Genomic DNA, 26,509 nt, shown 5'->3' with positions numbered 1-26,509 from the left:
TATGTAATACTTTTTCTTTGAGTAAAATGAAAGTAAATTTGAATCAACGGGAAAGTTTTCTTATTCTAGGCTCAGAAGATCCTTCCCTTGTTCTATCGTTCTGTTAATTTTCATACCACATTCACCATGTGCTCATGAAAACTACTTAATAGTCTAGCAGAGAGGTCACAGTCTCTATGAATCTAGAATTTATTTAATCTACACTGATAGCTCATAGAGTATTCATTAAGTTGAAAGTGCTTGTTAGAGTGATACAAAGACACCATAAACAAAGATGTCAGTCAACATGAAAAGCTGTTTTTACTAGTTATGTTACAGATAAAGAGTTAATATGTGTAATACACTAAAAGTTCTTATAGATGAATAAATTGAACACCCCAATAAAAAATAGTAGCTTATACACAATCTTACATGTATATGGATATTTGTTTAGAGATAGAGATAGAGATAAACTAATCAATGGTTATTCCTAAGCAGTGATATAACAGAATTTCATTTTGTACTTTGTACATTTTTATATTGTTTAAATTTTATAGGTGTGTATTGCTTTTTTAATCACAAAAGTATAAAAATAATAAAAAGCAAAAACCACGCTTTTGCTGGGGCCCTAACTTCATTAGGTCAGGCTGTCTCGGGAATAGCTCAGACCAGCGCGCCCACCCTGCGGTCTACTGCACAGTTCTTGGCGGCCCCGTGGGTGCTTCTCTAAAACTCTGTCAGTCTGTGTTTACTGTATTCAGTATGTGAAACAAACAAAAACAGTGTAGAGAACAAAAAAGAAAAGTCTGATGTCAAGAAACTTAGAATGGAATGATTAAATGACACTTACAATGAGATGATTAAGTCAGAAGATAAGAAATATTGGCTGGCACACAAAAGGTAAATTCCAATACTCTGCTAATAATACCCATATTTGGAACACTTTACACATTGCATAAGAAGATGAATCTTACATTGTGGTGTCAATGCTTTTAAGTTTAAATCCATGTCAGAAGTCTTACCAAACTGATGTGTTATTTTCTATAGATATCCAGCACCTATCTAGAGAGCAATTGGCCAATACGGGTGAGTTATTATTATGTTGGTGTTAACTTTCATTGGATAGCATTTGCCATAGGAGGCATTCTGGGAATTGAGCCTTTCAGTGGGTGCATTGATAAAAGTAAAAAATTTAATACTGGGTCCTTTGTGCATTGTTAGTGTACAACATCTTTAATTTAGTCAAATGTAAGTTGTATATAAATACACAGATTTTTAAATTCAGCATTTTACATTTCATTTAATAGTGTTCTGTTTGCCTGGTACAATATTAAGCTGTCTATATAATAAAGTATATAGGTTTGCAAGGAAGAGTTTTTAATGTTTTTCTAATCAGTTTTCAGCTATTGATAAGCTTGGACAGAATATTGCTGTGGTTGGCAAGTTTGGCTTTGCGCATTACTCTTTACTCACCAAAAAATGGAAACTTTTTGGAAACATTACCCAGGTCAGTCTTTTTGAAATGAAAAACTGATTTCTCAAGTGTAAGAGGACTACAGTATGAAATAACTACAGTGTAAATCACTGTTTACTTATTTAGATATAAAGTCAAATATTAAAAAGTGATGTTGATTATGTATAAGTCCATTCTGATAAAGCACTCGATACTTGAAGGAGGATTTTGTGTTGAGATAGTTGGTTTGTTTTTAATTTTTGTTAAAAACAAATACTTGAGGATTTACCTCTTATAGTCCAAGTTGAGTTCATCAGATATGATCGGAATAAATTACAACAAAACTTGAAATTATTTCCCTGCCTGTCTTCTCTGCATGTGATATGAATATTTGGGTAGCACAAAACAGTTGCAGTTGAATTTTACATGAATCAAATAAAGAAATTAACATTTAATGGGTGCCTACTGTGTACCAGGTGCTTGAAAATGCTTTCATATATTTTAACACATTGATTTTCATAACAATCCAGTTAGGGCTCTATAGTTAACCGTTTGTATAAAAGAAACTAGGATTCAGAGTCAAGCACCTGATAAATGATAAAGCCAGAATTTAAACCCAAGGTCCTTTAATGTGAGAATAATGATGCTGCATGGTACCCAGTTATTTAGAATGATGTATTTTCTGACTTATAGAAATGCTTATTTTTTCAATAGACTATGAATCATTAATAAGAGCCTGAGAGTAATGCTTAATTGGAAATATGAGACTAGAGCAGAAATGACTTCAGCTTTCATTATCTGTTTAGAATATTTTATTATTTTAATTTCTGGCTATATAAATAAAGGTGAACTTTTTTAAATTTTCTTTTAAGGAGCAAACTATGATTGTGACAGGTGGCTTAGCCTGGTGGAATGATTTTATTGTCCTTGCATGTTATAACATAAGTGACCATCAAGAAGAGGTACGTTTTTTCTCTCAAAAATAACATACTATTTTAAAGATATTAAGCACTATTTGATTTTATATAAATATAATTTTTGAAAAATAAATGAAACTTTTAATTTTTTAAATCAAGAATTAGAGATTTTTAGTTAAATGGATTTTCATTTCAGATTACTACTTTAAAAATGTTTTAAAGGGATAATCAGGACTTCCAGATAAATTTTTCTAATGATTCTTAGCTGTTAAGACATTCTCCATAAAGTTTATAAGTAGTTTTTGAAAAGTTAAAAGCAGAAAAGTTTATAAGGGTGGCTCTCCTTAGAGATTTATTAATTTATTGATGTGTATGTTTATTTTTTGAGAAATTGCTGGTCTCCTTAAGTCAGGCCTAAACATTCAGGCCTAAAAAGGAATATGATATATACTAGTCTAGTCTCAGTTTTGATCATTTCGCCTTTTGACTGTAGAATGAGCCTTCCCTGTCGAAATAGAAAATATTACCCATTTATTATTAATGCTCAGATTAGTCTTTTGACTCCTCTTACTTGAAAAAACACCAGTAGATAAATAGCATGTCTAAACAGTATGGATTTGGTCATCTGTGGTAGACACCTGGTTTTTTCCAGTTTTATTTTTGTTTTCTTCAGCTGAGAGTTTACTTGAGAACATCTAATCTGGACAATGCCTTTGCTCATGTCACCAAAGCACAAGTGGAGACATTACTGCTTAGTGTCTTCCGGGACATGGTCATTGTGTTTAGAGCAGACTGTTCAATATGCCTTTACAGTATTGAAAGAAAATCTGATGGGTAAGTCCTTAGCATATGACAAGTCACTTTTTGCCCCTACGTGTCATGTTGCCTCTGTAGCTTTCATTTTTTTAAACAGTTACTCTAATTTTATGTTGAGTTTTGTTTTAAGAGTTAAAAAGCAAGGAATTTTAATTAGTGATTTCATATGGTAGTTACTTTTTAGCTATCAAAATAAGTAAATAGATAAGCCTGCACTTACTTCTTCAGGTAACCTTACTGGATTCATCTGAAAAGGATCTAATTTGGGATGGAGTAAACCATTTAAATAGTAATCTTTTCACAGCCTTTAAAACAAGTGGTTAGTAATTACCCAAGTGTTCCAGACAAGTGGAGAAATCAAAACGATTTCCAGAGTTTTAAGGCTCTAGGAAGCATGTCCTCAGCAGACCCACATTCTCCACTGAGCTAGACAGCTGTAGTCTGGAGCAGGAGAAGCTGACAGTCCCATGTGTTGCCTATATTCTTCTTGGCATCTGATTGGCTTGCAGCATTTAAAACATGTCCCCTGAGTTTTATTTTGCTCTCAGGTATTCTTTGTTTCCTTTTTTAAGCAGTCATGAAGTGTATGTTTGGTGAAGTCGCATAGTGATTGAGCAGTAATGTAAAGATAAAAATTAAGAAGTCTTAGTAGCCTAAATAGAACCCATATCCTTTCTCAACCAAGTAAGCTGTTTTTATAGCTCCTTCCCTAACTTTTTACATCTTACTCCCTTTCTTCCTCATCTCCATGTATTTTTTGGATGCCTCAGTCTTGTCAGCCTGCTGCCTAAAGGATACTTGGGGAAGAGGGAACAGTTTGGGAAGAAGGCATTTGGGCTCTCCACGACTATGAAATCTAATACCATTAGTAGCAGGGCAGTCGGGGGAGCAGCCTTGCTAGCATCGTTGTTGAGGTGTATCCGTTTCTTCTTCTTTGTCCTTTATGTTTATATTATTTTTTTGCAGTCCAAATATTACTGCTGGTATTCAGGTTCTTCAGGAAGTCTCCATGTCACGCTACATCTCTCACCCTTTCCTGGTCGTATCTGTCACTCTGACATCAGTGAGCACAGAGAATGGAATCACCCTGAAGATGCCACAGCAGGTACCATTCTATTAGGACTCTTCAGAGTTTTCATCTCAGGTTTTAGTTTTTAAGTTGATATTGGGAACTGTTTATTTGTTCAGTAAGTAAATACAAGTGTCTAGACTATGCCTTATATGTAGTTGCTGAGTTACAGTGGTAAACTAAATAAACATGGTTTCTTCTCAAGAATAAATAATTACATGAGTAATTATAGTTGTGATGTGTGTACCAAAAAGTAGTACAGGTCACTCTAATTAGAGTGTATAATAAAAACCTGGAGTAGTCAAAACAGTCAGAGAAGATTCCTATCCCATTTAAATTGAAACCTGAAGACACACAAACAAGTGGTGGTTATCTAAGTAAAGAGGTAGGATTTTAGGCAGAAGGAATAGAGTAAAGGCCTATAGATAAGAAAGAACATGACATCCAGGGAACTGGAAGAATTTCAGGGTAACTGAAACAAGGAATGTCAGTGTATGAGTCCTATTGGAGATACAGACTTTAAACTTTATCTTCTAAATGTTTTATCTAAAATGTTTTAAGTTGGGCATTAATATATCTAAATTTCATAACATTTATTCTAACTATAACTGCATGTAAGGACAGCAGTCAGGCGACCGTTAACAATGATCTGGGTGAATGGTGTTAGTGGCCCGAACTTGGGCAGTGATGAAGAAGATGGAAAGGAGGACAAATAGAGTTTAGAGGACTCCATTAGATCATTATGTGGAAAGAGAAAGAATAATGCCATAGTTGCTGGTTAAAGTATGTAGTGGTGCTACCAGGACCCAGGTTGCATAACTTCTATTCCAAGGCTCCTTCCATTATACCAGTGATTTCCAAACTTCATGTCAATGTGGAACCCATTTTCATAGGAAAATTCTATGTAGATTTGTCATCCCTGTGTGCTTAGTCTGTCCTTTGCTTCCTATTAAGGCACTTTTATTAAACTCCATTAAAATATAGGTCCTGCCCTGGCTGGTGTGGCTCAGTGGATTGAGTGCCGGCCTGTGAACCAAAGGGTCGCTGGTTTGATTCCAGTCAGGGTACATGCCTGGGTTGTGGGCCAGGTTCTCAGGATGAGCAGAAGAGGCAACCACACATTGATGTTTCTCTCCCCCTTTTTCTCCCTCCCTTCCCTTCTCTCTAAAAATAAATACATCTTTTTTAAAAAAAATATAGGTCCCATTTTCTCTGCAAACTATATTTTATGGTAACCAGATAGTCCTAGTTGATAAGAGAAAGTTCTGTTTTACAGAACAATTCTAGCTAAAAGATGTGGAAGGAGTCAAGAATCACCTGAGGAAATAACTGATTCAGGCGATTGTTATCTTTAGGTGAAACAATCAGATGAAAGGTTAGTGGGAACTTGACAAAGAAAAGAAGAGGTGGTCCTACCTAAGTTTTATTAATAAATCTTATCATTGTGAAAAGTGGGAGACCCAGATGTGGCATGCTTCCTGGGGTGATGTGACATGAAGGTCCACATACCTCTTAAATTTCCATTTTTCCTTTTCCTACCTCTATATTATTTGCTGTTTTTTGTGTGTTATGGACAGGTAGTCAAATGTTTAATTTTCATGTCACATGCTAAATGGGGAACTGACAACTTCAAGTAAAGTTCTTGGGCTTTGTGACAGTTGCTTGAAGATTTTGTGGCTTTTTTAAAATTTTCTTCTACAGACCTGGCTGGTGTGGCTCAGTGGATCAAGTGCCAGCCTGCAGACCAGGGGGTTGCTAGTTCGATTCCCAGTGAGGGCATGTACCTGGGTTGTGGGCTGGTTCCCTGGTGGGGGGCACATGAAGGGCAACCACACATTAATGTTTCTTTCCTTCTCTTTCTCTCTCCCTTCCCCTCTAAAAATAAACAAATAAAACCTTTAAAAATTTTTTTTCTCCTATTTTATAAATTAATGACAGTTCATATGAAGCTTATCACCTACCTACATGTGGTCTAAAGCAAAAATGAATGACAACTCCATGAATCTTCTGGATGCTTTTGCCATTTATTTACAGTCCCGTGTAATGTATGAAAGCAGTACAGAAGAGCAGTTTGTGTAACCGTGTGTTTGTAAGAAGACGACCTAGGATGCCTGAATGACATTGGCAGCTTAAATTCATCCTGGTAGCAAATGTCAAAGCTGGAACACAATCACAAGTCTTCTGAATGACCATCCCTTCCTCCCTAAAATTCTTTTTTTTTTCTCTGGTTTATGTGACATTGTGCTCTCCTGTTTCTCCTCTTGCCTTCAAAAGCTTAGACGATAGCCCTCTACTGTCTCATCCTTGTATACTTTGCCTCAAAAAACTCATGTTTTCCTTCAGTTTACCAGCCTCACCTTTATGGTTACGATCTGGCATATTCTTATGTTGTTCAGTCATTCTCAGCAATACTTTCGCTTGAAAGTCTTAAGATTCTTTCAAATCTAATGGGCAACAAAATAACTGTTCAGTGTTCCCTCCCTAAATTAATTTCCCCTCCTAACTTTTATCAGTGATAGCCTCAACCTCTCTAGCACCTCACCTAGATTCAGTACCCTGCAATCGTCTCTGATTCAGTTCTTTTTTTCTGCCCTTTATGTATAGGATATCAGTAAGCTTTTGTTTTGTTTTTAAGTCAAATTGCTGTTCCTCTTTACGGCTGAAGGTCTTTTACCATACAGTGTTTTTCTCATAATACTCCTAATCTAGACAGATCATTCTCACTTTTCCAAAAGCATTGTTGTGTCCTGTCCATGTCATTTACACTGCATTCTTGAACCACAGTACCAGACGTTTTCCATCCACCCATCCTCATCCTTCCAGCACCACCTCGTCTTTTACGCCTTCTCTAGCTGCGCCACTGGGGTCACTGAACTCTCATTTTCATGAACTTCCAAAGTTCTCTTAGTTTCTCCAGGATAATTCAGTTCAGCCCTCAATTTTATATTCATTTGTTCATTGATTGCATTGTGTCAAACATTTCCTACCCTAACCAGAAAGATTCTTGTACATACACACAGAACCTAACAGAATGGCTGTACACAGTATATATTCCATGTTGTTGGTCGTTTAACCTGTAAACTGTGGGACTTGATGAGGAAAATGCTGAAAACAGACCCATAAATTGATGCGAACTCAGTTTACCTTTTTTTTTCAGGCCCGTGATGCAGAGAGCATTATGCTGAACCTCGCAGGACAGCTCATCATGATGCAGAGGGACAGATCCGGCCCTCAGATCAGGGAGAAGGACAGCAACCCTAATCAAAGGAAACTTGTGAGTCAGTGCAAGTCATTTAGAACAATAAGAATGTACGGGCTTAGGATACAGGAATAAAAGAATTTTTTTTAAGATTTTTTATTTATTCACTTTTAGAGAGGGAAGGGAGGGAGACAGACAGAGAGAAACATCAGTGTGCGGTTGCTGGGGGTTATGGCCTGCAACCCAAGCATGTACCCTGGCTGGGAATCGAACCTGCGATACTTTGGTTCGCAGCCCGCGCTCAATCCACTGAGCTATGCCAGCCAGGGCCCAGGAATAAAAGAATTTAAGAAGAGAGTACTATCTTGTGATTTGGAATCTGAAAAAGTATATAAAATTAGTCTTAAGCCTCTGAGTATAAGACTATTTGTGAAGGGTGAAGGATAAGGTCCCAAAATGATAAAAAGTTTCGTACTCTAGATGTTATTGCTTAGGCATTATTTCCTAATTCTAATGAGATAATAGTATAAACTGGTGGAGTTCATAGGATTTTTTTGTTTTAGATTTAAATATACATACTTTGAAAGGCCAGGTTACTCTTACTAAATAAATTTTAAATAATTCTAATAAATTCTAATTTTAAATAAATTTTCCCAAAAAGTTGACCTCTCAATTTGAAAGACTTAGGAAACTAATACCGAGGAACTTAACCTACAGATTTAATAGGAAAAAACCGACTCTTGTCTCTCCTTTTCCAGCTGCCATTCTGTCCTCCCGTTGTACTAGCCCAGTCTGTTGAAAATGTGTGGACTACCTGTCGAGCAAATAAACAAAAGCGTCATCTTCTGGAGGCCCTCTGGCTGAGCTGTGGAGGTGCAGGGATGAAAGTCTGGCTCCCTCTCTTCCCTAGGGATCACCGCAAGCCCCATTCCTTCTTGTCTCAGCGGATCATGCTGCCTTTCCACATCAATATTTACCCTCTGGCTGTGTTGTTTGAAGACGCATTAGTCCTTGGTGCTGTCAATGACACTTTACTCTATGATTCTTTGTATACTCAGAACAGTGGAAGGGAACAGCTGGAGGTGCTCTTCCCTTTCTGTGTTGTGGAGAGAACCTCTCAGATCTACCTCCACCACATTCTGCGTCAGCTGCTAGTCAGGAATCTCGGGGAGCAAGCCTTGCTCTTAGCCCAGTCCTGCTCTGCGTTACCTTACTTCCCTCACGTGCTGGAGCTCATGCTCCATGAAGTGCTGGAAGAAGAAGCTACCTCACGGGAGCCCATTCCCGACCCTCTGCTTCCCACTGTGGCAAAATTTATCACCGAGTTCCCGCTCTTCCTGCAGACAGTTGTTCATTGTGCCAGGAAGACTGAATATGCCCTGTGGAATTACCTTTTTGCAGCCGTTGGAAACCCCAAGGACTTGTTTGAGGAATGTTTGATGGCTCAGGATTTGGACACAGCTGCCTCTTACCTTATTATCTTACAGGTAACAGCCCTCTTCTTATAAAGGTACAAGAATTAATGAGCTTAAACTTTGAGGGGAAAAGAAAGGTCCTGTTTTGGCACTTTGTGTTTAAGAAATTGATACAGTCCAGTTTTCTGTTCAGTTTTTATCTTGTCTTTTGAAGAAAGCAGTCTTCTCAAATGACAGAAAATTTCTTTGAATATCATAAATTGGCATTACAATTTTTAAAATCCTGTCAATAAATAGGCCTAAAACAGATTAATGCATTTACAGTATTATTTTTAATAGTATTGAAGAAATGTATGATTATATGTATTATAGTACATATAACATGTACATATTACACAAGAATATTGAATACTACATAAGAAACATAATGAGGAACTATTACTGGGGGTGTTTGAGCCCCTCCCACCCCAGTGTAATGGATTTGTCTCCCTATAGCGTGGGAATGACGCGGGAACTCTGATCAAAGTATGGGTCATAGCAGAGCACCACCTTGTGTTAGGCTCCCTGTAACAAGTTAGGAAGAGTCAGGCCTATTACAGTAATTACCCTCAAAATAGTTGTTTTTCTCAAAATAATGGGAGACTTCTGGAAATTTGCTTCATAATGTATTTGACAGACGTGCTTGGTGGTCTGTTGTTCTGCCAGTCTGACGTGGATTGGATAGGCTCCACTTAAAGTTTCTTTCAAATGACTGCAAAGTTGTGTTCACTGATGCATGAAGCTAACCATACACCTGGTTTGACCCTCTGCCTGGGGCATTTTCCTGTCTACTTATTTGCTTCATGACAACTGATTGAAGCCATAGGAGATACTCAAGGAGAGGCTGGGTGGCCGTGAAATTCCAATTCCTAGATTAGTTGTAAAGGAAAAGCCATGGAATTGTAAAAATAGAAACAAATTAATGCAGCTATTTTTTGTTTAAGGTCACTCCTTGGACTTTCAGTGATCTCTGAGGCAATGGAATTGGAAACTTTTGTTCTGTCAGAATTCCTCAGTTGCTGTGGGTTGTCACACAATAATTACAGTTAAATTTGTTAGGCATCTTTTCATGAGATCAAGGCAGGCAGTGGGTTAAATTTGTGAAAGAATTATTTAGGATGCTATTTGTGTAACAGTACTACTACTGCTGCTCAAAGCAAGGATTTTTTAAAAGTCACATCCTCAGAAACCTCTCACAAGTAACTTGCTTCAACAAGTTACTTAACTCAGTTCCCTCATCTGTAAAATAGGAATGACGTTCCTGTTCTGCAGATTTACTAGGAGAAATGAAAGAATGTGTGTAAGTTTATATAAAATACCTGGCATGAAGTGGGAGTTCAGTAAATCATAATTTATATTACACCAGCATAGTACTTACCTCACATGTGCTTTATGATACCTTTTAATGCTGTTCTTAATTTTGATGTTAAACTGTCTCCTACAGTGTTGCAGCTTCATTTCTCCTCTGTGTTCACAGAACCGTGGAGATAGAGTTGCTCGTAGCTTCTCAGATTATTTCCAGTATAAAAGGAATCCTTGTTTTCCTTGATTGTTTTTGTAGAATATGGAAGTCCCAGCAGTAAGTAGGCAGCATGCCACCCTTCTGTTCAACACAGCCCTGGAACAAGGCAAGTGGGATTTATGTCGACACATGATTCGATTTCTTAAAGCTATTGGCTCTGGAGAATCTGAGACACCTCCATCCACGCCTACAGCTCAGGTTAGTTGCAAAATTGCACAGCTTCTCTGGGCCTTCTATGTGGCATCTTTCTCTAACTGTACCACACATTGTATGTACTCTTAGGACCAACCCAGTTCAAGCGGTGGATTTGAGTTCTTCAGGAATAGAAGCATCAGTTTATCCCAGTCAGCTGAAAATGTACCTGCTAATAAATTCAGCTTACAGAAAACACTAAGTATGCCATCTGGTCCTTCTGGAAAAAGGTAAAATAATAAATAGCTGTTACTGCTTTTAGGGCATTCTGTGACACATTTCACTTCAGGGCATTTGTGCAGTCAGATTTTATGGAAACAGCCACTTAATCCAGTTGCACCACTTTTTCCATTCCCAAGGAGCTTCAAGATCACACATAAGACTTCTCTTTTTTCTTCCTCCAAAGTTCACTTCTTTACTCTTTGTATAGTTTCTGCCCCTTGTAGAGTAGGTTCTGAATGTAAGCAATGTTAAATTACTTCAGATAATAGAATAAAAAGGAAGATATAATAAAGCTACAGGAAATCCAAAAGCCTTCTGACAGTCAGCATTTTTATCCTTCTTTCCAGCCATACCTACCTCTCAACAAAAGGTAAAAATTTAGTCCTGTGCTTGAGTCCGCTGTGACTCCTTTGATAGGAGACGTCATTACAACAGGCAGGGAGCAAAGAGGAAGTGCAGCTGGAGACCGAAACCTGCGTCACCCATAGATGGGTTCTTGCTCCCGAGAAGTCAGCTGAACTCACACTGAACATTATAAAATACAGTTTCCTCTGGTTTGTGAGGTCCTTGTATTCCTTCTTGTGTTCATGTTCTTGGCTCTTGATTTTTCTCTTCCCTAATCCTTTTACATTGTTTGTATTGTGTCTTCAGTGCCTGGCACATAGTTAAAGCTTATTATTGAACATTTCTTATTGTGATGTTCAATTGCTCTTTATCTTAGCCATTAATATCTGCAACAGGCACACAATCATAGGCTATATATAAGTAAAATACAACCTGTAAACAATTGTCAGGCAAACAGTAGCTTCTCAGCCATACCCTGATCTTAAAACTAGCTAATGCATAGTAAATGCTCACTATGTGCTATACATAGTTCAAAGCATTTATATGTGTAGGTCTTTTCATTCTTTCAACAACTGTAAAAGGGTAGAGAAGGGTAGATCCTGTTGTTACCCACATTGTTCAGGTGACAAAACAGCAGCCCAGAAAGTAAACTTGGTTGTGTTCACACAACTCACTAGTGACAGCTAAGATCTGAATGCAGGCAGCCCCGTTCCCATGCTGCCTCTCACGGGAAGCCCCACAGCGCTGTTACCTCACCACTTACCGCACATCAGCTCACGTGAGTAAGGGATGATAGACTATATTTAGTCAAGTCATTGATTTAAAAAAAAATTTATGTTGTCTAAATAACTCACAAAGATTTCACTTCACTTTTCTTCTTAGTTTCTTTGATCTGATTTCCTCCCTTCTTTCCCTCGGTCTTTTCGAATACAGCATTTATTTGCTCACTTGCTTTCCATCAAGCAGTTACCGCCCTCTTTCCTGGTTGGGCTTTGTCTCCTGTTTCTTCCTATTCCACGTACTCATTCTCCAGCTATGTTGTAAGAGCCTGCGGTGTTCAGGTACTTTTCAGCACGTTGTGGTACCACATGGAGAAGAAGATCCTAAAACTGTCTTCCTCTTCATCAGAGATCGAAGCTCTTACCTCCTTCAGCATTATCAGTGCTACTGCACGAAACAATGTGAAGTCTTCCGGGAAATATTTTTCTGTACTTTCCTTGTGTTCACATTTGTAGATGGAGTAAAGACAGCGACTGTGCAGAGAACATGTATATTGACATGATGCTCTGGAGACATGCTCGGCGTCTCTTAGAAGAAGTTCGGCTCAAGGACCTTGGCTGCTTTGCAGCTCAGCTGGGCTTTGAGCTAATTAGTTGGCTCTGCAAGGAGCGTGCCCGAGCTGCTCGGGTAGACAACTTTGTGGTAGCCCTGAAGAGACTCCACAAAGATTTCCTGTGGCCCCTTCCCATCATCCCGGCCTCTTCCATCAGTTCTCCTTCCAAAAATGGAAAATTCCGAACAGGTAATGCAGCCTTTGTGTCCCTTTGTGTCTGGAGAGTTGTATTTTACTAAAAGTATTTAGAAGTTTTGCTATTAATTTATATCCAAATATTCCATTATTTGGAATGAAAGTCTTTTCATTTCAAACTCAAGAAGAAATAAAAGTCAAGTGTTTGTATATAGTCAGATCATCCACCATTTGATCAAGGATGTAAATAAAGTGGAACCTGCATCCTACAAGGAAGTCTAATTTATAAATCTAACCATTGTTATTTCAGATTATCAGCAAGTTGAGAATTGACTGAATATATGAAACACCACTCTTATTGTGGAAAGGAACTTTGGAATTGGTTAATCAAAATAAGTTAAATGGTACTTACCTGACAAGACTCATTCCAAAGAAATAGGAAAAAATGCATCTTTGAGAGCCCGTCTTCTAAACTGGGAAAGGACAAAGTGAAACTGCATTTTTGATGGAAGAAAAATCAAAAGATAGTTTTTTTAGTTTGGGTCTTTTTAAAGAAGACTGTTCTAATTATCACTTAAAATTCAAAGAAAAGCCTTTTATTATGGCATCTGGAAACTTCTTGTCATCTTGGATACAAGAAAAATCACTTAAAAGATGAACAGAATAAAATTTTGCCTAGTTCTAGTAAGATGATGATACAAGATGACTGTTAGATGGCATCACATTACAGTAATTAGCTTGGAACTTCTAGTATTGGGAGAGTGCGGGAAGAGAAGCTGAAAGAACAGAATTGGAAATGACAGTGTGTACATCTTAACTTAAATTCCCATTTCCCCCCCTTTGTTTTGGACCTGCCTTGCAGTGGGAGAGCAGCTATTAAAGTCTCAATCAGCGGACCCTTTTTCAAACCTTGAGATAGATGCTGGCATCTCTAATGTCCAGCGAAGTCAGAGCTGGCTCAGCAACATTGGCCCTACCCATCATGAGATAGACACAGCCTCATCACATGGACCACAAATGCAAGACGCTTTCCTATCACCTTTATCTAACAAAGGTAAATGTCACTGTGAATCCTAGCTCTTCTTCACTGCCTTTGGAAGAAAGATGTGCACTTCAGAGAGAGAGTTTCACTCTTTTCTTTGAAGCTGTTTCCTTGAGGATTGCTCTTTACTATCTGCTGGAGATGTGGGTAGTTACTAGCACAAAGCCAAATTTGGCCTTGACTGTACTTCTCCATATTTATTTTAGGTAAAATGAAACAGATAAAATCTTATTACACATGAGCACTAATAGATGAACTTTTGCAATCGATTTTAACAATGCAGAAATACTAACTTTGAACCTTAAGTAAGCAAAATGTTATCTATCCTCATATAAAAAAATTGCATTCTTCTCATACCTGTATCATAGAAAATTGTACTCAGTTATCTTCTTATCTGGCCATTTACCAAAAAATGTGTGCTAACCTCTGCTCTTATAGCAATGGGTAAGTCAAAAATTGAGGAATTTTTAAGTGATTTATGTTGCTTAGGTTTGTATAATTACAGGAGCATCAAGTAGCAAATAATACCTGATTTTCTGCAGTTTTCTTAATGGCCAAGCATTCACCTGAAGTTTGAGTTCCAGTCTGTTGTCACTGTTACCTGAGCTTCTGCTATGTGGGTAGGCTTACAGCTGCCAATAATGGTTTTTGTGGTAGAATACACATGAAATCTATTACCTTAACCACTTTTAAGTGTACAGTTAGTAGTGTTTACAATTCACATTGTTGTGCAGCCAGTCTCCAGGACTTGTTTCATCTTACAAAACTAAAACCCCCTGCCCATTTAATAACAGCTCCCCATTCCTCCCTCCCCCAGCTGCTGGCAAGTAGCACTCTATTTTCTGTCTCTATGAATTTCACTACTTTGGATACTTCGTATAACTGGAATCATACAGTATTTGTCTTTTTATAACTGGCTTATTTCACTCAGCATAATGTTTTCAAAGTTCACCCCAACTGTAGCGTGAACACTCCTTCCGTTTTTAGGTGGAGTAATACCCCATCATGTGTATATGGCACATTTTGTTCATCCAGCCATCTACCGATATGCACATGGGTTGCTTCCACCTTTTGGTTATTGTGAGTAATTTGCAATGAACATGGGAGTACTCTGTTTGAGACCCTGCTTTCAATGCTTTGGGGTACCTACACAGAAGTGGGATTGCCAGCTCATATGGTAATTCTTTTTAATTTTTTTGAAGAACCACTGTATTTTCCATAGCAGCTGTACCATTTTATATTCCCACCAGTGTTGATAAGGGGTCCAGTTTCTCCATGTCCTCACCAATACTTACTTGCTTTTTAAAAAATACTAGCCATCATAATGGCCATGAGGTGGCACCATTGCTTTTTAAAGAACTTCTTAAAGAGTTCATTTCAAATATACTAAAAAGTTTAGATAATAGTATAATGGATCCCTTGGCCCCTGCACGTATCCATCACCCACACCACTTCATGACCAGATTGGTTTCATCCACTTCCCCCTCCTGCTGTATTTTTTAACCACATCAAGGCATGATGTATTTTATCTGTGAATATTTCAGTATGTATCTCTAAAAGGACTCTTTTAAAAAATAGCCATAATACCATTATCCCTCTAAAAATTAACCAATTCTTTAATACTATAAAATATCAAGTATTCAGATTTCCAATTGTTTCATAATTCATAATTGTCTTTTACGTCTTGAATCAAGATCCAAACAAGGTTCATACATTGTACTTGATGTATTTTTAATTCTCTTTTAGCAATTCTTCCCCCTTTGTTTCTGATTTATTCAATGAAGAAATTGCTTCATGGATTTTTCTCATAACGTAGATTTTGATGATTGCATCTTCATGGTTTCATTTAACAGTTTCCTCTGGATTGTCAGTTGGTCAGATTATAGTTATTTTTTTATAGGTAGTAGCATATTTTTCCATCTGAAGGCACATAATGTCTGATTATCTCTCAAATGACTTTTTAAAAAATACTGTTAATATAGTGTAGGAATTTTAGCAGTGGATTTAATGTTTTGGTTTCAAACTCTCCAGCAGAAATCAACATCTGAGAACAGCCAATATTTAAAATTAAAACATTTTCTACATGGAGTTAGTTTTTAACTCTTGACACTTCTTCATCAGGTGATGAGTGCAGTATTGGTTCAGCCACAGACTTGACTGAAAGTAGCTCCATGGTGGATGGGGACTGGACGATGGTGGATGAAAATTTCTCCACGCTCAGTTTAACTCAGTCAGAGCTAGAGCACATCTCCATGGAGTTGGCGAGTAAAGGGCCTCACAAGTCCCAGGTCCAGCTTCGGTGAGTCTTTCAGCATTTTGAAAGCATAGAATGCCTACTCAGGATATTTGGGCAAATAAGGTACAAGGGGTACTTTCCTGATAATGATTGCCTTTCTGAACATCTGTAGATTCTTCTTGGCTCCATATTTCCTTCTCAATTATTTTATTTCTGTTCATATGTAGGTATTTGCTACACATCTTCATGGAGGCAGGATGTCTGGACTGGTGTATTGTCATAGGTTTGATTCTTAGAGAATCCTCAATAATCAACCAGATTTTGGTTATTATACAGACCACAGAGGTGGATGGAGAGATGTTACAGAACATAAAGACCGGGCTGCACGCGGTGGATCGATGGGCCTCTACAGACTGGTAAGGGCTGGTTTCTTGGGGCTTCTTTCTTGGCTGTCCTTTCACATTAAGGCTTAGCGCTGGTTCATTCATTTGGAGATTTTTAAGTTGATCAAATAAAAACACTTTCCTATGTTCATTTTTAAGACCATTTTCTTTGTCAGTGGTTTGTTACCATTCTGTAACAAACAGATAAATAATAGTGCTGGTCATTTTAAAAATGGGAGTGCCTGTCACTGACCAGTACAAATGATCTCAGAATTAAGACTGGAACTTGAGATTTGTAGTTCTGTGGAATTCAAGATAATAACCCAAAAATGTCTACTTGAAAAGATAAAAACTTAAGGTCCATGTGAATTGACCATTCCATGGCAATTACTAGCAAGCCCAAATTGAGTAGTAGATGGAGCTAAAACTCTAAATAGGATGATTTAGAATAAAGGGCACTTCAGTTTTTTAAAAAGAGAGTAGTGGATGATGTTAGAGTCTTGGGTTCTAGCCCTTTGTCACCAATTATGTGTGGATTTTGGGTCTTCCCTTACTTGGGTCTAGTTTTCCTTAACTGACAAATTCATTCAGGTTCTCTGAAAGTTCTTTTTCAAGTCTAAATTCCTATTGGTCCTTACACTGTGGAATATGATTTTTAACTGTAATACTAGCTAATTTGCTCCGAGTGCTCAGAAATTTAAGACTTGACAGTAATGCTATGTGCAGCCACCTTTACGCTGGCCAGGGCACCTAAGAAACCGCCCCTTCCTACCTCCCTGTGCTGTCTCTTCTCACCCCATAATCTCTCACTGACCCTACTGTGTCAGTGTTTAGTAGGAATTTATCCGTAACACTGTGGAGCCTTTTGAATGCAGTAGATGAAAACTAGTTTCCTTTTTCCTCTATTTAGTCCTGGATATAAGCCATTTTTGAACATCATTAAGCCACAACTGCAGAAGCTCAGTGAGATAACAGAAGAGCAGGTCCAGCCTGAAGCCTTCCAGCCAATAACTGTGGGTAAGACTCCTGAACAGACCAGCCCCCGGGCAGAGGAGAGCAGGGCCTGCTCAGGCCATGGAAGCCTCCCCCAGGGCGAGGTCGGAGGCAGCGGCCTGGTCAGCAGGAAAGAGGAGGACACAACCCGAGCAGAGGAGGAAGAACCTTTTCAGGATGGGACTTACGACTGTTCTGTGTCCTAACGACTGTGGGGTGTCGTTGCCACGGGCAGTGTTAATTCGCAGCAGCGTGTGTGCAACTGAGGACGTTGTGACCTAGTTGCCTTAACCAGGGAGAGCTCAGCTCAGACACTCTGATAAGGTATTAAATTTTAACTAACTCTCCTCTAAGAAATCTCTATGACTCCATAAAAATGTGATATCAGAATAACTCATCTTTCATAAAAAAAATTAAGCTTCAGTAGAAAGTAATAAAGAATACTCTACAGATGTACATGAGGATATTTTGGTTTTATTCTTAAAGGTTGGTAGCTTTTAAACCATAGAGATTGTTTTGCCCCAGATGAGCTTACTTTTTCACTTATGTATAGCTTCTTACATGTTTTCTGGCTCAGTGTGTGTCCAGACTGCTTTTTAAACATAAATGCTGAGGTGCTTGCTGTAGTTCATCAGGTACCTGAGCTATCTGTAGCGCCCCTTTGGATCGAGAGCCACACTGGGCTCTAACTGGGGTTCCTGAATGGAAGCTGCCCCCGGCTCAGCACACCCCAGTGTGACGGAGATGAGCCCCTGGCTCTTCCTGCCTGTTGAGTCCCAGCCCTGAACTGACGGGGGCCTTTCCCTGGTTTCCCGTGAGCCAGCGCGTGCACTCAGTTCCTGCCCGGTCAGTGTGGGTCGGGGGCTGCAGGGTTCTTATCAATTATGCTGTTAGATACCACTACTCTTTTATATCAAAGAAATTTATCTTTTTTGTGAATACTCTTCTGTAAATATACTTAAAGGCATTGTTCATATTTTTAGGGCTTGTATTATAATTTATAAGGTTTTATGCTGGATTCTGCATGGCTATATATATTCTTGGAATAAAGACAGAGCTTACTCTTTCCAAATTCGAGCAGTACTCGGAGAGGAAGACAGGTATATTGGCTTGGTCATAAAGCAACAACAATGGTCACACTGATCATGAAATGAAACAGGTTTTGTGCAAATTAATGTAGTTTCTTATTTATTTGCTTTTGTAAATTGAATAAAAATGGAGTTTTATGTAAATAGACTGCTGAATCCTGTATCATTACAGCTAACTAAAAATTTGTATAGAATGCAATCTTCATTGTAATTTTTAAAATATTTTATGTATTTCTGATGATTTAAATTTCAGTTTTCATACATTATGAAAACTGCATTCTCCTTAATTGCTTCACATATCCACCGTGTGTACTTCTAATTACCGTATAACAGTGTTAATTTAGACAGCTTCGTACTGTGCAGTTTGAACAAAGGAATGCAATGTTATTTTATACAAAAACTTATTTTTATAATAATGATTTGATGTGGACCAACTTCATACCACTATGTAAAACAGCCTCTCTTCTCATAGTGCAGTTACAATGTAGAACTAAAACTTGGTCCTCTATCCTTGTTTTTTAAAGTAAATGGCTAGATTTAGTTGTCCTAGTGGGGTTTCCTTTGAAGGGAAACTGAAAACCATTTTTAAATTGCTTAGTTCAAAATTCATCAAACTGTTTTAAATTATTGGGTTTGGTAATTAACTATCATTTACTTTTTACATTATAAGTGCAATAATTTCACATATTGAAACTCCTCAATGGATGTAATATGTGAGTACTGGTACCTGGTCGTTCTGGTGCTACTTTTATTTAAGCCTTTGTTTTAAACCACCTTTCCCTGAATCTTAAGATACAAAATGTTTCCCATGTGAGTACATGCAGCTCAGCAAGAAACTAACCTGAAATTCCTTGTCCTGCCCTCTCCACTAGAAGAAGAACTAGCATTACTTTTGTGCTTGGTGTGAATATTCAGTCAATAAAAATGATTTACCATCATAAACAGCTGTGATCTTTTCAAATATCCTATCTGCTGCTGGGTTCATCTTGCATTCTTCAAAGCATGGGATCACTAAGGCAGCTGTGTTTCTGTGGTTAATGCCATAAACGAAGTCTTCTAGAAGATACTATTAGTTTTCAACTAATAGGAATGAGTGGGCCCCAAGGCAAAAAAAAAAAAAGTTCATAGAAATTTCCTCTAATAATTTGTAATATACTTTAATTTTTAAAAACTCATTTTTATTTTGCCTTGTTTGGTTCACATATCAACTGTATAAGCCATAATTTTAACCAGTGAACTTAAATATTCAAAGTTTAAATTACTTGCTAATGTCAAAACAAGAAATCATTTGGGGGCAAGTCGACCTCTGCTTGTAATTAAAATTGCTGTTGCTTCTGTAATGTGTGTTTTTTTTAACTTGGTAAAGGGCAATAAAACTATTACATGAAGTTTTGTTATTCCCCATCTCAGGTTATAATAAAAGCCACAGAAATATTCTTCTGATTATATAATTCTACCTCTTAGAGATTTATTATTTATATACAGAATTACTTAGAATAGGAGCATCAAGAGTTGGTGGCATCCTAGATGCCTGGCAATAGAAGATTAGAACAGACAGTCCATGTTGATGACATGGAGAATGTTTAAAATATAATGAAAACGTGATACAAAATCATGCATACATATGATTTCCACCAAACAAAACTTTACATATAAAAATGTAGAGACCAGGCATCATCTCTAATTGGTAGGATTAAAAATTATTTTGACTCTTTCCTATATCTAAACCTGCTGTATCTATGGATTTACCTATTCTGGACATTTCATATAAATGGAATCATACATGTGGCTTTTTTCTGTCTGGCTTCTTTCACTTAGCATGGTATTCATCTCTGTATATCAGTATTTCATTCCTTTTTAAGGCTGGATAATATTCCATTTTATGAATGTACTATACTTATTTATCCACTATTTAAGGGATTGGATGGTTTCTACTTTTTCACTACCATATGTATAAGTAGTTTTTGTGTGACATGGTTTCAGTTCTGTCTGGGAGTGGAAATGCTGAATCATGTGGTAACTAGTTAATTTTTTGAGGAACTGCCTAACTGTATCCCGCAGTGCCTGTACCATTTTTTAAAATTCCCACTAGCAGTGGAGGAAGGTTCTAATTTCTACCATCAGTACTTGTATTTTTGGTTACAGCCATCTGCGTTAATGTATGAAGTGGTGTTTCATTATAGATTTGCATTTCCTTTATAACCGCCTTCTCATGATTATTAGCCATTTGTGTATCTTTGGATAAAAATACATCCTTTGCCCATTTCATCATTGGGTCATTTATTTTTCTGTTAATTTGCAAGAGATTTTATGTATTTTGGATACTAGAACCTGATCAGATAACAGGTTTCCTCCACTATCCAAGAGTAGAGTGTTCCTATGAAACCTCTGTAAGCCAAAATGGCACAAAGCAAAGAATATCATCTGCTTTCTGAAACATAACATTAGTGTTATGGCCCTTAGCTTTTTTGAAAGACCTATGTTAGTATGGTACCAGCTATTTTCATAAAAGCAAAAAAAGAAAAATCCTTTGGATTTCTTTTGGTTAGCGAAAACAGGTACTAATGCCAATGTTTTCTTTTAAGATTTTTATAGTTCTGGCTCCTACTTTTTGGCCTTTGATTCATTCTAATTTTTTTGTATGTGTATATTTAGTGTCCCAGAACCACTTATTAATTTTTCCCATTGATTGTCAAAACTCAATCGACTATAAATGTATGGGGTTTTTTTGGAACTAGTTTTGTACTACATTAATCTATGTCTAAATGTCAGTACCACACTGTCTTGATTACTGTTGTTACTTTGTAAGAAGTTTTCAAAGCATGAGTTGTAAGTTTTTCTCAAGAGTGTTTTGGCTGTTCTGGGTCCCCTGCACTGCCATAGAAAATTTAGGACCAGTTTGTCAATTTCTGCCCATGCACACACAAAAAGGAAGGTGGAATTTTGACAGGGATTGCATTCAATCTATAGATCAATTTGGAAAACACTGCCATCTTAAGATTGCTAATTGTGAACAAGGTCTTTCTTTCAGCAATGTTTTATAGTTTGCAGTGTAAAAATTTCATACTTCTGTTAAGCTTATTTTTTAAGTATTTTATTCTTGATGCTTTTGCAAATAGAATTATTTTTGGATTGTTCTCTGTTGATATATAGAAATACAATTTATTTCCGTATATTGATATTGGGTCCTACAACACTACTGAATTCACTTACTAACTGGAATGCTTTTGTGGATTCTTTAGGATTCTCTATATAGATCATACCGTCTGCAGCTAATCTGGATGCCTCTTGCCAAACCACCCTGGCTAGAACCTCCAGTACCGTATTCACCAGAAGTGGGAGTACTGGATGTCCTTATCTTCTTTTCTGAGGGAAAGCAGCATTCCGTCTTTCATAACAAATTATTTTTTTAATAGATTACCTTTATTAGATTGAGGAAGTTCCCATCTATTATTAGATGAATGTTTTTATCATGAAAAGGTTTTAGGTTCAACAAATTGGGGGGGGGCACATCTGTTAAAATGATTATATGTTATCCTTTATTAATTATATATTGCATTGATTTTTCAGGTGTTAAATCAATTTTACATTCTTGGGATAAATCCCACTTGAGCATGTTAATAGGGGCAAACTTGGAGGAAAGAAATTAACATGTTGTAGTATCAAAAGTATATATTGTTGTACTTTAAAATTGGCTAGGATATTTTTAAAATAAAAACATGTAAGGAGGCATAAAGTGTATTAGGAATGTCATTGAGCTTTTTCACCTTGTACTGAACCATTTTCAAGGACACTGACTCAAATTTAAGTAAATTACCACAGAGATGTGAGTCCTCTTTTTTGGAGGAGCACAGCTGCCCTGTGTGTGGAGATTAGAATGAGCTCTCTGGCTCAAAGAAAATTTCCTCTTCCCTCCCTCCTATCTCTATCACCCAACAAAAGAACATTTTTATTAGCCCTTCAGTGACTTTCTTCACCAATGGGTATGATTTAAATTGCTAAATGTGCTGAAGTTTAACACTTACCAAATAATCACTCATAAATTTCTGTGAAATTCAGACGCACAACCTTATTCCACAGCAAAAAGGATTCCAGTTGAAGTAAACGAATGTTTTAATAGTGCTCATTGAGTTCTTTGCTCATATGACCCATCTAGGTCTTCTAATAGCAGTTTTTAAAAAAGGATTTTAAAGGCTCTGTAAGACTTGAAATAACTTCAAATGTGAGGGCAAAGGAGAACACAATAAAGATCTGTTTTTCTGTTAAAGAGACTAACTAGTAGAAAGAAAGTTTATTTTGGTAACATTGTAAGGCAACAATTAATCATCAAGTCAGCAAACCAGTGAAAAGAAATGGACAGTCTTCCTGAGTGAACAGGTGGTTTCCCTCAGCGGTAACATTTTAGGGATCCTATCATGCTTATTTACATCTGCTAAACTGGAAACAGATACTTCATGCAACAATCATTTTTTGGTCCAACAGTGTGTAAATTTTTAAGAATCAATTCCTTCCAAATCACAATTCTTTACACTTTCCCTGTGCTACTTACATTTAAATTCTGTAGGAAATGATGTGTTTTAGAATTTGAAAAGACCCTTTTAGAAATGAGTTATTCAAATGACCACTCAGAAAAATTCATTTCAGAGGCTGCTGATCTGACAGTGGTGTGCTTACCAACACAGCCATGAATACTGGAATTACTTAATCATTTCTACACTAAAACAGTATTCCAGAACACTTAAGCGTGCCCAGAGACCAGTGAGCATCTTTTTAAGATCTTGCACCACATGTAAGTTTTACAATGCTAACGAAAACCAAGAACAAAAGAATTGTTTACATGTGAGGATATAATTCAAAGGCAAAAGCAAAACCATGATTATTACTGGAAATATCACAAGGAACTTTTTGTGTTTCATACAGTGACCTCCTACAAAACTTGAGTTTTGCCCTTTTTTCCCTATGAGTAATTTCTGGTAATCAAGTCCAGATTACTCACAGGGATGAAAATATGCTTATACAGTTATCCCTTAAGATCCATGGGGTGAGGAGTTAGAGCGTGCGTGTGGATATCAAAATCCACATGCTCTAGTTCCTTACATAAAATAGCACAGGATTTGCATATAGCCTACATACATCCTCCCCTAAATTATCTGAATTATAAAATGTACAAACCGTGTAATAGTTGTTACACTATATTTTTTAGGGAATAAGAACAAGGGGAAAAAAAAGTCTACACGTTCAGTACAGATGGAACCACTGTAGGCCTAACTACGTAGCACACATAAACAACGTAATGTTTTTCCCCTGAATATTTTTCATCTGTGTGTGTGGAACCTGTAGATAGGGAGGACTGGCTATATTTTGAAATTCATTGAGATAGTACTGTTCCTAACTTCTCCGCCACAACTGTGATTCCATACAAGCTATACTATAAACATTTCCAACTTTATTACCGCCTGACAGACTAATGCGGCAGGTGCCAGGCACTTGAAGCTAATAATATATGGTTTCTACAAAATAAAAAATAAGTAAAAGCAATGGCTTCAGTGTCTGTGCACGTCACAGCCAGCATATTACCCTTCAGCGCTGGCTGCAGCCCTCCGTGTAGGCCCAGACAGCTTTAAGAGAATTAGATTAGACAATACGATTAAAAAACCACATTGTATCCACACAAGCAGCTTCAAGAAGAATTTCCTTCTGTGATGCACACTTACTCTATCTGTTCAAATGGATCCAAGTGCCAATTTTTTTAATTTTTTATTATGGTGTTTCTTTCAAATGTTTTTTGGAGGTCTACGCTTGCTAAACTCAGAATTAGTGCAACTTTTTACATTTCTTAACAGAAAAAAAATGAAGCAACATTTACCACCAAACCCCCCAAACCTTTCCACTGCTGGAGCTCAGAATCCGTCAGAGGCACTGCTGGCATATGCCTCACAAGCTACACAGCTGTCTTAAAAATGAAAAGCACCTATAAGGCCTAAGGCTGCCATTATGCAGGGTCTGAACCCCAATAACTACAACTACAGGGATCTTGTTCCAGGACTAGCCACAACCTCAACTTTTAGGAAAGTCAGCTGTGCTGGACAGTAAATTACTGAGAAACCAATCTGTTCATCTGGCTACAGGCAAAAATAAGGACTCAGTGTATCAATAAAATTAGGCTTTCAAGGATTAACTGGATGGCAGAAAACTCCCTCCTACAAAACAAAGAATAAATATTTATAAAATGCTTAGCCACCATGGCAACTCAGTGCTCTGAGGAAGTTAAGGTCATGTACTGGCACAAACTGAACCAAAAGAACCTGTGAAAACCCAGAGGGTATATGTAGCTGGACAAATGCTCGCCATCTCAAATTGGCCAGGTGAAGAGAGGGAACATGTTTCAGAGGGAAGCTTCAGGCGCTGAAACAACTTCACCATGATGGATCTCAGTGACCAGCTGTCGGAAGGGCTAGGAGCAGGAACTTGCCACAGGTCTCCACATCAGGGGTCCTGGGCTTCACTACAGAGATGCGAAGCACACTCTAGAAGCCTCCTAAAGAAGCTCACTCGGCACAGGCTGGGACCTCAAGAGCCCAATGGTTCTCCCCATTCCTTTTTGAAATAGCTTTCTAATGACCTATCCTTAGGTCTCAAAGGGAATCATTACTCCAGTGATTGGTAATTTACCCACCATCCACACAACAAATGGTCTTGGGCTTTAATTGGAAATGTCATTTGTCTTATTAACAATGGGCCTGCAGTACTTTCAATGTCTTTTATGATCCTAAGGGAGCAACTCACTGCTCAGGTTGTTTGTTGGCTTTTGTCCTTAAGGTCGTATAAAATGACACAGTAGTGTAGTGGCAGTACCTACATGTGCTTAAGTGCCAGAAAACTGGCATTTTCAAGTGTCAAAAAAATCATTTATCACTACCCCCAGCATAATCATCATAGTGCTTAACCCTGAACAGTGTTAGTCCACAAAGCGCTTTGAACATATGCTCATTCAGATTCATTGACTTATGTTACAAATACCATGTAGCATAAGGAGAGAATGTGTCACATGAAGTATCCCACTGGTCATTTACTTTGAATTCTTTCACAAGGTTAAAACACATAGAGACTGTAGGTGCACACCCAGGCAGAGGGAAATGTCCAATCTGGGAACTTCTCTTTCAGAGCGTCCAGCTGCGAGGATCTCTTGTTTTCCCCAGAAAGGTAGTGGGCGGCAATGGCCACAGTGACTATGCCCTCTGGCTGTTCTTCCAAGACCTGGCAGAGAAAATTAGTTAGTTTTCTAGCTCTATGAAGGCAGAATACTGATCCTAAGTATTTGACAGTTGCCAAATACCACCAGGGAACCTGACCAATGATGCCAGCAATGCTGGGAAACTCCCACCTGTACTTCTATCCAGAACTGCCATGCAGGGGCTTGGAGTCCATGGGAGTAAAATACGAAGTAGTCTCCTCCTTTACTTGTGACTGGACGGCCACTGCCAAGAGACCACTGAGAAAGTGTTGACCCTTTGTGAGTACGAACATAGAATGACATATGGCTTGGTCCTGCAACAAACAGAAGAAATATTAGTGACAACTATCTTGAAAAGCAATTAAGCCACCATCCAGACCAGACTGTGAAGTTCATGTCTTTTATCACTTTAAAAACACTCATTGCAAACCTAATGGAGGTTTGCCAGTTTGGACTTTCAGTGTAGATTAACAAGGGTAAGTAAGTGCTGTGCAGCAGGAAAGGCACAGATGTTACAGTGAGAAAACCTGGGTTTAAGTTTTGGCCCAGCCATAAGAACCTAGCACACATGAGAGCCTTTCTTCAGAAATCTAGAGAATAAGCTTCATCTAACCATGATATGAGAACTAGCAAAACAACTGATAATGAGCCCTGGGTGGTGTGGTTCAGTGGACTGAGTGCCAACCTGCAAACCTAAAGGTCGCAAGTTTGATTCCCAGTCAGGGCACATGCCTGGGTTGCAAGCCAGGTCCCCTGTAGGGGGTGTGCAAGAGGCAACCACACATTGATGTTTCTCTCCCTCTCTTTCCCCCTCCCTTTTTCCCTCTAAAAATAAAGTTTAAAAATCTTTCTTAAAAAAGAACTAAAGAGAATTTTACTATATTCAAACATATTACA

At 37.8% G+C, this 26,509-nt stretch overlaps 2 protein-coding genes across 6 annotated transcripts in view; one reads left to right on the top strand and one right to left on the bottom strand.

Annotated features, from left to right (window-relative positions):
- RIC1 (RIC1 homolog, RAB6A GEF complex partner 1) overlaps positions 1–21,706 on the top strand; it is a 128,397-nt gene extending 106,691 nt beyond the window's left edge. For 3 of the 4 annotated variants that reach the window (XM_045840299.1, XM_045840298.1, XM_045840300.1), the window contains exons 13-26: positions 1,027–1,065; positions 1,376–1,486; positions 2,305–2,394; positions 3,023–3,183; positions 4,132–4,270; positions 7,392–7,508; positions 8,192–8,920; positions 10,449–10,607; positions 10,692–10,831; positions 12,404–12,690; positions 13,499–13,690; positions 15,800–15,977; positions 16,142–16,330; positions 17,208–21,706. In XM_045840299.1, coding sequence (XP_045696255.1) covers positions 1,027–1,065; positions 1,376–1,486; positions 2,305–2,394; positions 3,023–3,183; positions 4,132–4,270; positions 7,392–7,508; positions 8,192–8,920; positions 10,449–10,607; positions 10,692–10,831; positions 12,404–12,690; positions 13,499–13,690; positions 15,800–15,977; positions 16,142–16,330; positions 17,208–17,496 — 2,820 coding nt within the window. In that variant the 3' untranslated portion in view covers positions 17,497–21,706. The remainder of the gene's footprint in view (positions 1–1,026; positions 1,066–1,375; positions 1,487–2,304; positions 2,395–3,022; positions 3,184–4,131; positions 4,271–7,391; positions 7,509–8,191; positions 8,921–10,448; positions 10,608–10,691; positions 10,832–12,403; positions 12,691–13,498; positions 13,691–15,799; positions 15,978–16,141; positions 16,331–17,207) is intronic. The other variant, XM_045840301.1, reaches the window with a different exon arrangement.
- A 926-nt stretch (positions 21,707–22,632) lies between these two features.
- ERMP1 (endoplasmic reticulum metallopeptidase 1) overlaps positions 22,633–26,509 on the bottom strand; it is a 59,556-nt gene continuing 55,679 nt past the window's right edge. For both annotated transcript variants that reach the window (XM_045840544.1, XM_045840543.1), the window contains exons 14-15: positions 25,763–25,926; positions 22,633–25,635 (exon numbers count right to left, since the gene is read on the bottom strand). In XM_045840544.1, the coding sequence (XP_045696500.1) occupies positions 25,471–25,635; positions 25,763–25,926 (329 nt within the window). In that variant the 3' untranslated portion in view covers positions 22,633–25,470. The remainder of the gene's footprint in view (positions 25,636–25,762; positions 25,927–26,509) is intronic.

Source organism: Phyllostomus hastatus, unplaced genomic scaffold (genome assembly GCF_019186645.2).
Source record: "Phyllostomus hastatus isolate PE091 unplaced genomic scaffold, TTU_PhHast_1.1 phas_contig_34, whole genome shotgun sequence".
Classification (NCBI taxonomy): Eukaryota; Metazoa; Chordata; class Mammalia; order Chiroptera; family Phyllostomidae; genus Phyllostomus; species Phyllostomus hastatus.
This window is presented reverse-complemented; position numbering and strand designations above follow the sequence as displayed.